Raw genomic sequence first — 12,160 nt, forward strand, 5'->3', positions numbered from 1 at the left:
GACAGTGGCCGCAGTCGTCGGTGGTGGGAAAGGGAATGGGAGAAGTGGTTGGTCGGAGATGGAGTTCGCCGGAGCGGTGGGCTTGTTAGAAGGCAAAAAAAAAAGACTCAAAATATGAAAAATTTCTGGATGCTTTCATTGATGTTTGTACATGTATTTATAGTAGACTATGTAGAGAAAGAATAATAAATCTATACACTTGCTTTAATTCTATTGGTTCCTATACACTTGCTTTAATTCTATTGGTTTCTATTCTAACACACTTGTACTATCTACAGCTGTACTATTCTTATCCAATATCAGAATTATCCCAAGACATTCTCATGAAGTGTATATTCTTGTGTATATCTATATATTCAAGCTGTGGAAGAACTGGGCCCTGTGAGCATGTGAAACAACTTAGGCCCAGATTCACCTTGATCAGAATTTTCTGTTGGCCTATCATTTATTTTCCCTTGCATTGTAACGTCCTGTTGTATTTGTTGTTTGGGACCAAAATACCTAAATTGACAATCAACTTCACAATTCGAATTTAGGGATTTCCCACTTCCTTTCTTCTCCAAATTCGTATCATTAGAAATTGGAGATGAGTTACTCTTATGTTCAACACCCCCTTCAAGTTGGAGGGGAGTGAACGAAGCCCCAACTTGCCCAGTAAAGACTGATGAGGAGCTCCGGCCAACGGTTTTATAAAAAGATCGGCGAGCTGAGCAGATGCCGGCACAAACGAAAGAGAAATCAAACCGGCAAGGTATTGTTGACGCACAAAATGGCAATCCAGTTCCACGTGCTTAGTACGTTCGTGGAAAACTGGATTGCGTACGATTTGGATAGCAGCTTGACTGTCCGACATCACTGGAATAGAAAGACTTGGAGAACAACCAAAATCAGTCAAAAGACGATCTAACCAGGTAATCTCTGCTACTACTCTCCTCATTGATCGATACTCAGCTTCTGCTGAGGATAATGATATAGAAACCTATTTCTTAGATTTCCATGAAAGAGGTGAACCTCCAAAAGTGAATAAAAAAAACCCACTAATAGATCGTCTAGAGTCAATGCAAGGACCCCAATCTGCGTCGCAGAAAGCTTGTATAGAAAATGATGGGTTAGAAGATAGGAATAGGCCTTGTCTTGGATCATTTCTCAAATATCGAACTACCTTTAGAGCTGCTGTAAAATGTGGTATACGAGGCTCTTGCATGTATTGACTGAGATGCTGAACTGCATAGGACAAATCTAGCCTAGTATGTGTTAGGTAATTTAACTTGCCAATCAACCTTTTATAAACAGTAGAATCATTAATCAAGTCTCCTGAATCAGATGATAATTTGTGATAAGGATCCAAAGGGGATGAAACTAAAGGCAAATGTGAAACATCGAATTCGGAAAGTAGTTCCAAAGTGAACTTCCTTTGTGTTAAGATAATCCTATGACTTTCTCTAATCATTTCAATCCCAAGAAAGTAATGTAAATGACCAAGATCCTTAACCTTGAATTCTGAATCAAGAAAATGCTTTAGGTGCTGCATTCCTAAGACATCATTACCTGTTAGAATAATGTCATCCACATATATTGCCACAATAGCAATAAGATCACCTGATTTCTTAATGAAAACTGAATAATCATTCAAAGAAGCCACATACCCCTTAAAAACCAAAGCTGCACCAAGTTTAGCATACCATTGCCTTGAGGCTTTCCTCAGCCCATATAGAGATTTTTGCAACTTACAAACATGATTAGGAGTAGGAGGAACCATGCCTGCTGGAAATCTCATGTAAACTTCTTCATTGAGATCTCCATGCAAAAAGGAATTGTTTACATCCAATTGAAAAACCTCCCATTGCTTCTTAACTGCAATGGTCAAAATGGCCCTGAAAGTTGTCATTTTAACCACAGGTGAGAAGGTTTCTGTGAAATCAATACCTTCTCTCTGAATATCTCCTCTAACAACCAATCTAGCTTTTAGTCTCTCTATGCCTCCATCTGATTTATGCTTCACCTTGTAAACCTATTTACAAGGTACAGCTCTTTGACCCTTAGGCAATTCCACAACTTTCCAAGTTTTATTCATTTCCAAAGCTTCAATATCATTTTCCATAGCCTCTTTGCCATCCTGGATGTAATGAAGCTTGAATAAAACTAGTAGGCTCTACTATGTGAGAAAAAGAGTTGAAAACCAACTGATTATCAGAAGAAAGACCGACAAAAGGATAGATGGTAGGTGAAACAGGACAAGAGAAACAGGATGTAAGATGAGTTAAGTAAACATTCCCACAAATGTAATCAGATAGATATGCAGGTTCTTTGTGTGTTCTAGTGGATTGTCTAGGTATAATAGTAGGAACAGGATCATGAGCAGGGTCATTTTGATCTAGGGTGTGTTGTTGATTGGGTTCATCTGGTAGTAGAGTATCAGGTGACATTGGTTGAGGCATTTCATTAGGTAACATGGGTAGTAGTGTTTGAGGTGTTGATGGTGAAGTTGAAAAAAATGATGTTGGTGGTGATGTTATGTTATTTTCTAATACAAGTTCTGACACAGATTGTGTAGAAAAGGTTAGTGTTAGGTGAAGAAGGGAAAAGTGTCAAATGAGAAGAAACTGATGATGACTTGAAAGGATAAGTTTCTTCATGAAAGACCACATCCCTTGAAACAGAAATCTTTCTAGTTTTAAGATGAAGAACTTTATATCCTTTTTGACCAAATGGGTAACCTATAAAGACACAAGCATTGGCTCTAGGAGCAAATTTTGACCTATTTTGTGCTGGAGTGGAAACAAAACAGAGACAACCAAAACACCTCAAATATTGATAATCAGGAGGATGTTGGAAAATGACTTCATAGGGTGTTTTTCCATTTAAAACTCTAGAGGGATATCTGTAAATAAGGAAAGTAGCATTTAGAAGACACTCTCCCCAATAGACTATAGGTAAGTTTGATTAAAAAAGTAAAGCCTTGGAAGTCTCTAGTAAGTGTCTATGCTTTCTCTCCACAACCCCATTTTGTTGTGGAGTTGCTACACAAGAATTTTGGTGTAAAATGCCTTGGTTTAAAAGAAATTCAGATTCAATGGTTCCCTTTCCAAGCTCTAGAGCATTATCAGACCTTATTTGTTTAAATTTCTTGTTGAATTGTCTTTCTACCATGCTTAAGAACTGTTTTAGCATAGAAAAAGCATTTCCTTTAGAGTTTAGAAGATAGGTCCAAGTAGCTCTACCAAAATAATCTACAATGGTCAAAAAATACTTATATCCATTGTAGGTTGCTTTATTATAGGGCCCCCAAGTGTCAATGTGAATGAGATCAAAAACTTCTTTGGTTTTTATGATACTTAGAGGAAAAGGCAGTCTGGATTGTCTTGCCAAAAGACAAACATCACACTTACAATCAGAAATAGACTTAAAAAGAAAGGAACTGAGATTCTTCATTGATGAAAAAGGCATATGCCCAAACCTTACATGCCATAGTCTTACATTAGAGTTTTCTTTAACAGGAACTGAAACAGGTGCAGAAATACAACTAGAAAAAGTAGGAACTGAACTAGGAAAATAGAAGCTGAAATGAGACTTCATCTTTCTTGAGTAAACTCTTAGGCTTGGAACTGAAGGGAAACAACTGATAAAGGCCATGGCTAGCTTGACCAAGTACCAGAGGCCTCTTCACTGAAGGGGCCTGCAAAACAATTGAGTGGAGGAAAAAGTGATTAGACACTGCAGCTGAGTACACATCTTATGAATAGACAAGAGATTAAGCTTGAAAGAGGGAACATAGAGAACATTGTGAATGATAAGTTCAGGAAATAAAGCAACACTGCCTGCATGAGTAGCTTTAACTTTGAAACCATTAGGAAGATTTACATTCACAGAATAAGGCAGAGCTCTAAGAGTAATGCGAATCCTAGAATCAAAACACATATCTTTGAGTTGCCCTTGAATCTAGAATCCAAGGGCTAGAATTGATAGAAATCCAACAGAAGATAGATTTGTTCATCACATTACCTGCAAGAGCAGCATTAGCATTAGCATCTGAGACTGAAGATGTTGGTTGGTTTACTTTAGTCTGATTCAGCAACTAGACTAGCTGAGTAAATTGTTCTGCACTTAGTTGATTCAGGTTTGCACTAGAGATGTAGTTTGAGTATCCAGATTCGGTGCTGAGCAAAATTACTTTTCACATCCCTCTGAAAACCCCTTGTCTTTGTGAACTTGAAATTAGAAGGAAAACGAATCACCCTATAACATTTATCAACTGTATGTCCCACCTTCTTACAAAAGGAACACACCACATTGCTTTTCTTTCCTTTGAAATTAGGGTTCCTAGTTCCTGAATACTGTCCACCTGGGTTGTTGCCACCATTAACCAAGAAAGAAGAGGAGTCATTAGAGAAATTAGAGTGAATAGATATCTCTCTTTGTTTTTCATCTTGTATCAGTAAAGCATAAGCTTTATTAACCGTCGGAAGGGGCCAATCATGGAAGGGACTCATCATTATAATGTTACTCTTAACAGTAGCAAAAGTGTCATTTAGGCCCATAAGAAATTTAATTAGTCTCTCATCTTGCACAGATTTTAGCACCTTATCCTTTCCTCCACATTCACAAGCACATGAGCAACTTGTTTTAGTGTATGCGATGTCTAATTCATCCCATAAAGCTTTGATTTTAGTATATAGTAAGTGGAAATTGTTAGAACCCTGAACTAAGTCACTCATTTCTTATTTGTAGGTGGTAAAGCTTGGCACCATTAACTTGTCTAAATCTAGCTTCAAGATCATTCCAAAGTTCCTCAGCTGTCTTTGAATAAAGAACATTCATTGTCTGAGATTTCTCTGGATAAGGAATTCAGCAACCAAGAGGTCACCATATCATTGCACCTGTTCCAGAGTTTGTACTCAGTACTGTTGAGAGAAGGTGATTTATTGCTACCATCAATGAAGCCAAGTTTATTCTTAGCTGATAGAGCAATAAGGACAGTCCTTTTCCACCCACCATACCCTTTCCCTTCAAACATAGAGTTCACCAAGGACATCCCTAGTGAGTTTGAAGGGTGAAGAAAGTATGGACTGCTACTGTCTATGGTGTTAAACACAATAGCAGTAGGGGTGGCAAGAGTAGTTTCAGATGATTCAACCATTTTGAAGAATAAAAGCAAAACTGAGGAGAAAAAAAGAATAAGATTAGTAAAACGAATTCCAGAAAAAAACCAAGAACCAGATCTGCAAATTAATTTTGCTCTGATACCACGTTAGAAGGTAAAAAAACAGAAGACTCAAAATATGAAAAAAATTCGGATGTTTTCATTATTGTTTTTACACGTATTTATAGTAGACTATGTAGAGAAAGAATAATATCTATACACTTGCTTTAATTCTATTGGTTTCTATTCTAACAAACTTGTACTATCTACAGCTGTACTATTCTTATCCAATATCAGAATTATGCCAAGACATTCTCATGATGTGTATATTCTCGTGTATATCTGTATATTCAAGTTGTGGAAGAACTGGGCCCTGTGAGCATGTGAAATAGCTTGGGCCCAAATTCACCTTGATCAGAATTTTCTGTTGGCCCATCATTTATTTTTCCTTGCATTGTAACGTCCTTTTGTGTTTGTTGTTTGGGACCAAAATCCCTAAATTGACAATCAACTTCACAATTCTAATTTAGGGATTTCCCTCTTCCTTTCTTCTCCAAATTCGTATCATTAGAAATTGGAGATGAGTTACTCTTATGTCCAACAGGGCTTGAGAGCCAAGTCGCCGGAGGAGAAAATATGAGAGAGAAGGAAGACTTGAGTTATTTTAAGAGGCGGATCGAGGCGGGTAAAATATGGGAATGTGTTATTTTTATGAAATCAGGTTTTTTAAATCAATTTATGGATCTCCGTTAAATGAAGGATATATTTGTTAACTTTCATAACAGCAAGGGCATAAATGACCCAAAATTATAACGAATGATATTTTTAGCCATCAAAACAAAGTAGAGGGATATTTTTGACCTTTTTCCCTTAATGGTATCCACACTTTGGTTTCAACAAGAAATACTTCAGCTAGAAGAGGAAATGTTTGATATGCAGACTTGGTGGAGATGATTTTACTTTATTACAATCTGAGAAAACACAAGAAATGTAGGACCAGTGGCCGAGCCGCGTAGGCTCAGTCAACTGAACATCCTTCCTCAAAAGATTATACTTTGAGTATAGGTCAATATTACTTTTTGTACGTACATATTAAATCTTTAACACCCTTGAAAAAATTCCCACTAATTAGAATAAGGATCCTTGCATACTTATTGTTTCATTATCTATTCAAAAATAGTTGGATTTTTTTCGGGAGAATCCTTGTATTATGGTGTGTCAATGTATCAGAGTTTCACATTTACGTCATTTAGAATATCCGGAAATATACATTTTGTTATCTTTTAAGCATCTGAAAGAGGGTCATTTTAAGGCAACCCTTCCCCCACTACTATAATCCCGAATTAAATAATAGGAAAAGGGAATAAACTTCATATTAGGCAATACCAATTAGTAGGGATTAAGTTTTAGTGCTTTTTACTTTTATTTTTGTCTAATAGAAGTATAATATTGGACTGAAATGACTTCAAATAGAGTGACATGGACATTGAAGATTTATATAGCTGACTAGTTTCTATCTTCTTCTTTTTTTTTACTAAAATATTGTTTGACATTGAGCCGTAATTGTGTAAGAGGAGAGGGAGAAAAGAAGGGAAATCATGGAAAGTTGTCTCCTTCGAAACAAGCTAAATCAACTAAGCACAGAGAAAAAAAAAAGATTATGTTCATCAAAAAAGTCACAAGCAAGCAATAAATTGAACCGGTTAAACCATATCAGTGACTTGCTCAGAAGAAGCAGCTTGAAGTTGAAAAACCACAAATACATTTTGTGAACTATAAGAGAACGCTTCAAGATTCACATCATTGAACTAAACATGAATGATGCATTTAGAAGAAAAATATATTGATCCTCATCGATTTTATTAAAGCTTGCAGCGCTGAATTTGCTGAAAGCTTCTTTAATCTCAAAGACTATTTTAAATGATGTTTTCAACAAAAGGGAACCTTCTCCTGAGGTTATACTAAAAGTATAGACTTTCAACACAGCGGATACATGATAATCATGGTATGAAGTTTTCATCTGGCACCCTCTAAGTTTTTTCTTATATGCAAATTTGCTTGGTTTGTAAGAGATTGCTATTAGACTAAGAGGACTTAAATGGAGCGACGTGGATAGTGAGGATTCATATCGCCGATTACAAGTTGCGTGGGTTTTGAGGGCCTAATTGTCGTTGCTGTTGTACTAGATGCAGTATATCATCGATTGTGCTTATAGTTATACATTAGCGACCATATTGCTTGGACTTGAGGTGAGTGTGGATGATATTGGCTGTAAAAGCATTATATTTTAGAAGCTAGCAACATTCAATTTTCTTAGTGTAGATCTTTTATAAAAGCTTTAATTGTTCTTATTTGACTTATGCCGTACCATCTTAACTTAAAAGTGAAATATTTGTTCTTGTGCATACGCAAGACTATTTAGTTATCCTTGTTTGTAAAAATCCGAACTCACCTATGATAACTCTTTCATCCATGTCTTAATTCAAGTAGAAGATAAATGGGGAAAACATCAACCGCGGCTATTTTAGTTTTCTTGAATGGAAAAAAGATGTGTAAAGCGCGTGATATTAGTTGTTCGGCCAAAAATGCATATAGTCATTGTATGTCTCACATTTTAGTACTTTAATCGTCTTTTGAGTATTATCATATTGCTTTGTGTTTAATATTATATTTTATTGTGTAGGAATTAAAAAAAGGGATAATTTCATTAATATATAATCTAGCATAAAATATTACATCAACGTAACCATATTTTTAATTTACATCCGAATAGCCAACTTTTTTTTTGAAACAATATTTATACACACGGTATACAACGTTATACTCTTAATGTAGACGATGTATAAACCTATATCAAAGTGTATGATGATGTATAATAGGGCCATTTCGGATAATATTAGAAATATGGGCTATTTCGAGTAAATCTCTTCCCCAAATAGACATAGAGTTTTATTTTCCCTTAAAAAAATTCAAAATTAAAGAGATTTGGAGCAAGATTGAATAAAAATTGAAAGAAAGAAAGAAAAAAGAGAGAGAAGGAGAGCAGACAAGAAAGAGACATAATTATTGTCTCAAAATTACTCCAATTATTAGAGCAATTTAAAGAGATCAAAAGAAACAATTGAAACGGGAGAACAAGAACGTACCTGGCACCTCGCGGCGTACAACAGATAGCGAACTTTTATATGTGTTTACTGATGCGGTACATTGAGTCATTTTTCGGCCAAAATTATTTTCCAATTTGTTTTGGACTAGGTTATTTCGTCTGGGCTCTTTTTACACCTATAAATAGTCCATAAGATACGGTTTTTACATAACTTTGGATCATTTATGATTGCGAGTTCACAACTTTTGACCTAAAGAGAGCATGGAGCCGCCGTGGAGGTAGGAATTATTTAGTTTTACCTTTTCTACACCTTACTACTAGTTTTTATGTTTCTGTGTATGAGTTGTTTTTCTTCCATGTCTATGTGGAGCTAAATTTGACGTTTTAGGGTTGTGGTAAACCATGAATATTGACGTTTGATGATTATTTCATATTTTAGCACGAGTTATTGATTTTGATTGTTTCTTTAACTCTGTGCATAATTGCTTGATTGTTTGTCCAACAGTTAAGTTCTATCTACTATCTAATTTACATGCTTGGAAAAGATATTAGATTAAAGAAGGGTTAAAGAGAGCGTGATCTAATTTCCTAAACTAGAGCTGGGATTTGTGCCTAGGATATGAATATACTTAGTCTCTGTGTTCAATTAAATCTCGTAAAGGTATTGCACTCATACCAAGCCAATTCCATAGAAATATAGGTGGCGACCTATTTTGAATAATAGAGTAGTAGTTCGGGGGAATACTACGAGAGTTAATATCTAGTTAATTGGCAATCGTCGATATTTTGGATTAAAGGGAAACAGTTTGATAACTCAATAAGATTGGTGAACCAACCGCAACCATGGAACAATTATCTCATTGACAACATAAAAATCCGCACTTTCATGGTTGAAGTTCATAATTTTTTTTCTTTCTCTTTTAGTTAGTTACAATTATAACCTTCAGATTTCATCTCTCATTTAGATAATTAGAATTAGTTTAATTTAGTTGATGGTTGATCATAAGTCCATGTGGGTTCGACATCCAATTTCTAAAATCACTATATTACTTTTACTACCACGTATGCTTAGGTGTGCATTTGGGAGCAACAAGGTTTTGGCGCTGTTGGCGGAGACTTAGAAATTAGCTGTTTATCCAGATTAGACTTCTCTTTTGTCCATTCAAATGTTTTTAGTTTAATATTTTGTTTTTCTTCTTGACATGGTATCTTGGGATAAAAATAGGTCGAAAGTTGGTTGTTCTTATTTTTGTGAGTGTTGTCTGATTTGTGGAGGACCCCACCTTTAGCAACACTGTCGTAATATTTTTAGGAATCGGTTGTGTGCACCTTCTCAATCCTTTGAGTGGAATATTTCTAGTATTTGTGATTGGTGCACACCTCTCGAGGCATGTATTCTGGTAGTTTTGGGTGAGTTGCAAACCGTGGCTTCTCAACATTAACCACCCTTTTCAGAGTCAACTATGGCTCATGAGCTACCTTTTGTGTTGGCCCCTCGATCTATTTGTCACTCCGCAAGGTAATAGCATTAATTGTACCTTTCGAATTAGGCTCTACATCGCCCGGTAACTCACCTTTCTGTCTAGTTTTTTATGCCCCAGCTAACTGTCCCATCTGCACTTTTAAGTTATGTATGGCCTTAGCTTGTGACTGACTCTGCTACGTAAGTTTTTTAAACATCTCACTGATGCTCTTCTCCATCTGTTGTTGTTGCTGATAGTTCTGTTGGCATAAAGCCATATGTGAAGTTTTGATGATTGATAAAGCAAGATTTAGAACCAGAAAGCACAGTGAATTAATCAGGATATAATTAAACAAAGCTAGACAGTTGATTGAGAAAAAGCAAAGAGCAGAGGCTCCAGACAGTGTAAAAGGTCTGAAGAAAGCATGCAGCACAGGCAGAACAGGGATGGTTAGAACAGGTCCATAGATATGTTCCATTGCAATAAAGCAGCAGCAACAGATGCAAACACATGAACAAACAGGTGACAGATATATTTACAAAGGTGTGTCAGTACAAAGGCAGGTGGAATGCAGATTGGAAAAAGAATGAATGGTCAACATAGAGGCTCTATCACAAAGGCACATGTAGAGCAAAGAAGAAGATGAACACAGACACATTCCTAAAAGAAATTCAATGGAAGAGTAGAACAAGTATACAAATTGGTCAATACAAATAAGTCATCATGTACAGTGGATGAATGGTCACAGGTTGAATGACCTAGCAGTGAGGAGAGGTGAAGTGACTCAGAAGACATTGTTCAGAAGGAACAAATTATTCAGCTAAAGAGTTTCCAGATGAAGCATGTGAATCAGGCAAACAGAAGAACGTGTCTGCAAACATGTTCCATCACAGAGTAAGAACAACATCAGAGTCAAAGAGTGATCAGAGGTGAGAAGACCAGTTGCAGACACAGACATACAGATATATAAAACAGGTCTGACAACATGTTCCAGCCAAGATCTTAGAAGCAGTTCAACGGCAGATGAAGAATAAAAGAGATTGGTGGAGCAGGTACAAGAACATGTTCTACCTCATACAATGTTGAGATTCAGAGGCAGACGAACCACGTGGAAGAAACAGGTTCGTGAACATGTTCGTGGACAAGTCCTGTAGCAACTAGGATTTGCAGAATTATGGAAAGAACTTAGTGGTCAAGTATTAAAGATTCCTTGGCATATTTTTAGGATTAGTAAGCGTCATTCACGTACAAGGAGCGAACCCAACAAGGCCAGAATCCAAATACTACACAAATCCTATTACATGTTATTGACCGACTAAAACAGGGTTTTGCATTAACCGACCTGCGGAGCATCAAGGGCTATATATATCTAGGTCTTTCCAAGAAGAAGTTTGCGCACCCACAATGAGAGAATTCAGAATATTGAGCGAAGAAGATATATCCAAGAATATTCATGAATCCGGGGTTGCGTCCCTAGTGCAAGAAGAAGGATTGAGAGAACTGTTTTAGTATATAATGTTCTTTAGTTTACAAGTCTATATATCTTGTATTGGGTTTGGTTATAGAGTTGTATCTTTATCAGTTTATTAAGAAGTATTAAAGTAGATACAAACAATTGTAACTCCAAGTAGGAAGTTTACTACTTAGAGATAACTTGTTAGTCAGAGATTGGGTAGCAAGGCTGAGGTAAGGGTTAGATTACAGAGGTTGTAATTTGTAACTCGCAGTTGGCTCATTGTTGTAGTGAAGTTGTTGGGGAAATCCTACAAATCTGTAGGTCGTGGTTTTTATCATCTTTTGAGCTGGGTGGTTTCCACGTAAATATCGTGTGTCCTTTACTTGCCTACAGTTTATTCCACAAAGACGATAGCATAGAATAGGTCAAGTAATGTGTTCCATCCTATAAGCGCGAATTGGATACGTATAGGATAGGCAGTAGGTCATGCGACCTAACAACTTCCTTGAGGCCATTTCCACCTTGTTTGCCACCCCGAGATTAGGATGATTTCTCCATTGCAGGTTGTATGTATTACCATATTTAGCATTTTGGTTCACTCTCAGGTTATGTTGCCCTACATAGTACACCGACTATTGACTGAGTTGGCATACGTCACTCGTGTTACCATCTCCACAAAACTCAGAAGTAGCCGTCACCTGCTGCGTAGGTGGTGTAAGAAAATGTTTTGCAGCTGTGAGCATCTTACTGACTTGATTAGTTAATGAAGATACTTCGTACCTAAACTGCAGTTATTGCATCCACCTCAATCATACATGCTTTCTTAGAAATTGTAGATATGCTAACATCGTCATGCCAATTCTGATTATTTGAGGTCACTGTGTCCAGCAATTCTTTTATTTCTTCATAATTCTTTTGCATGCACTGTCCTCCACAAGCAAAATCAAAAAGCAGCTTCATGTCATCATGCAAACTCTCCATAAATGTGTGGCCTA

The 12,160-nt window shown here is 36.5% G+C and overlaps 1 protein-coding gene across 1 annotated transcript; it reads right to left on the reverse strand.

Annotated features, from left to right (window-relative positions):
* Positions 1 to 2,517: 2,517 nt before the first annotated feature.
* Positions 2,518 to 4,715, reverse strand: LOC132034561 (uncharacterized). The gene is made up of 7 exons (XM_059424959.1): positions 4,172 to 4,715; positions 3,998 to 4,035; positions 3,781 to 3,939; positions 3,592 to 3,676; positions 3,390 to 3,500; positions 3,110 to 3,230; positions 2,518 to 2,881 (listed from the first exon to the last, which is right to left on the reverse strand). The coding sequence occupies exons 1-7, from the start codon at positions 4,713 to 4,715 to the stop codon at positions 2,518 to 2,520; spliced, it is 1,422 nt and encodes a 473-aa protein (XP_059280942.1).
* Between the last annotated feature and the right edge of the window lie 7,445 nt (positions 4,716 to 12,160).

The sequence above is a fragment of the Lycium ferocissimum genome, chromosome 10 (genome assembly GCF_029784015.1).
Source record: "Lycium ferocissimum isolate CSIRO_LF1 chromosome 10, AGI_CSIRO_Lferr_CH_V1, whole genome shotgun sequence".
NCBI classification, from domain to species: Eukaryota; Viridiplantae; Streptophyta; class Magnoliopsida; order Solanales; family Solanaceae; genus Lycium; species Lycium ferocissimum.

Excerpts from the sequence above, each read along its gene's own strand:
- LOC132034561 (XM_059424959.1), bottom strand. The coding sequence starts at position 4,715 with ATGAGTGACTTAGTTCAGGGTTCTAACAATTTCCACTTACTATATACT. Across the intron at positions 3,501-3,591 it reads CTTCAGTTCCAAGCCTAAGA|TTCCTGTTAAAGAAAACTCT; the intron begins GTTTACTCAAGA and ends CACCTGTTTCAG. Across the intron at positions 3,231-3,389 it reads TTTTAAGTCTATTTCTGATT|ATTATTTTGGTAGAGCTACT; the intron begins GTAAGTGTGATG and ends TGACCATTGTAG.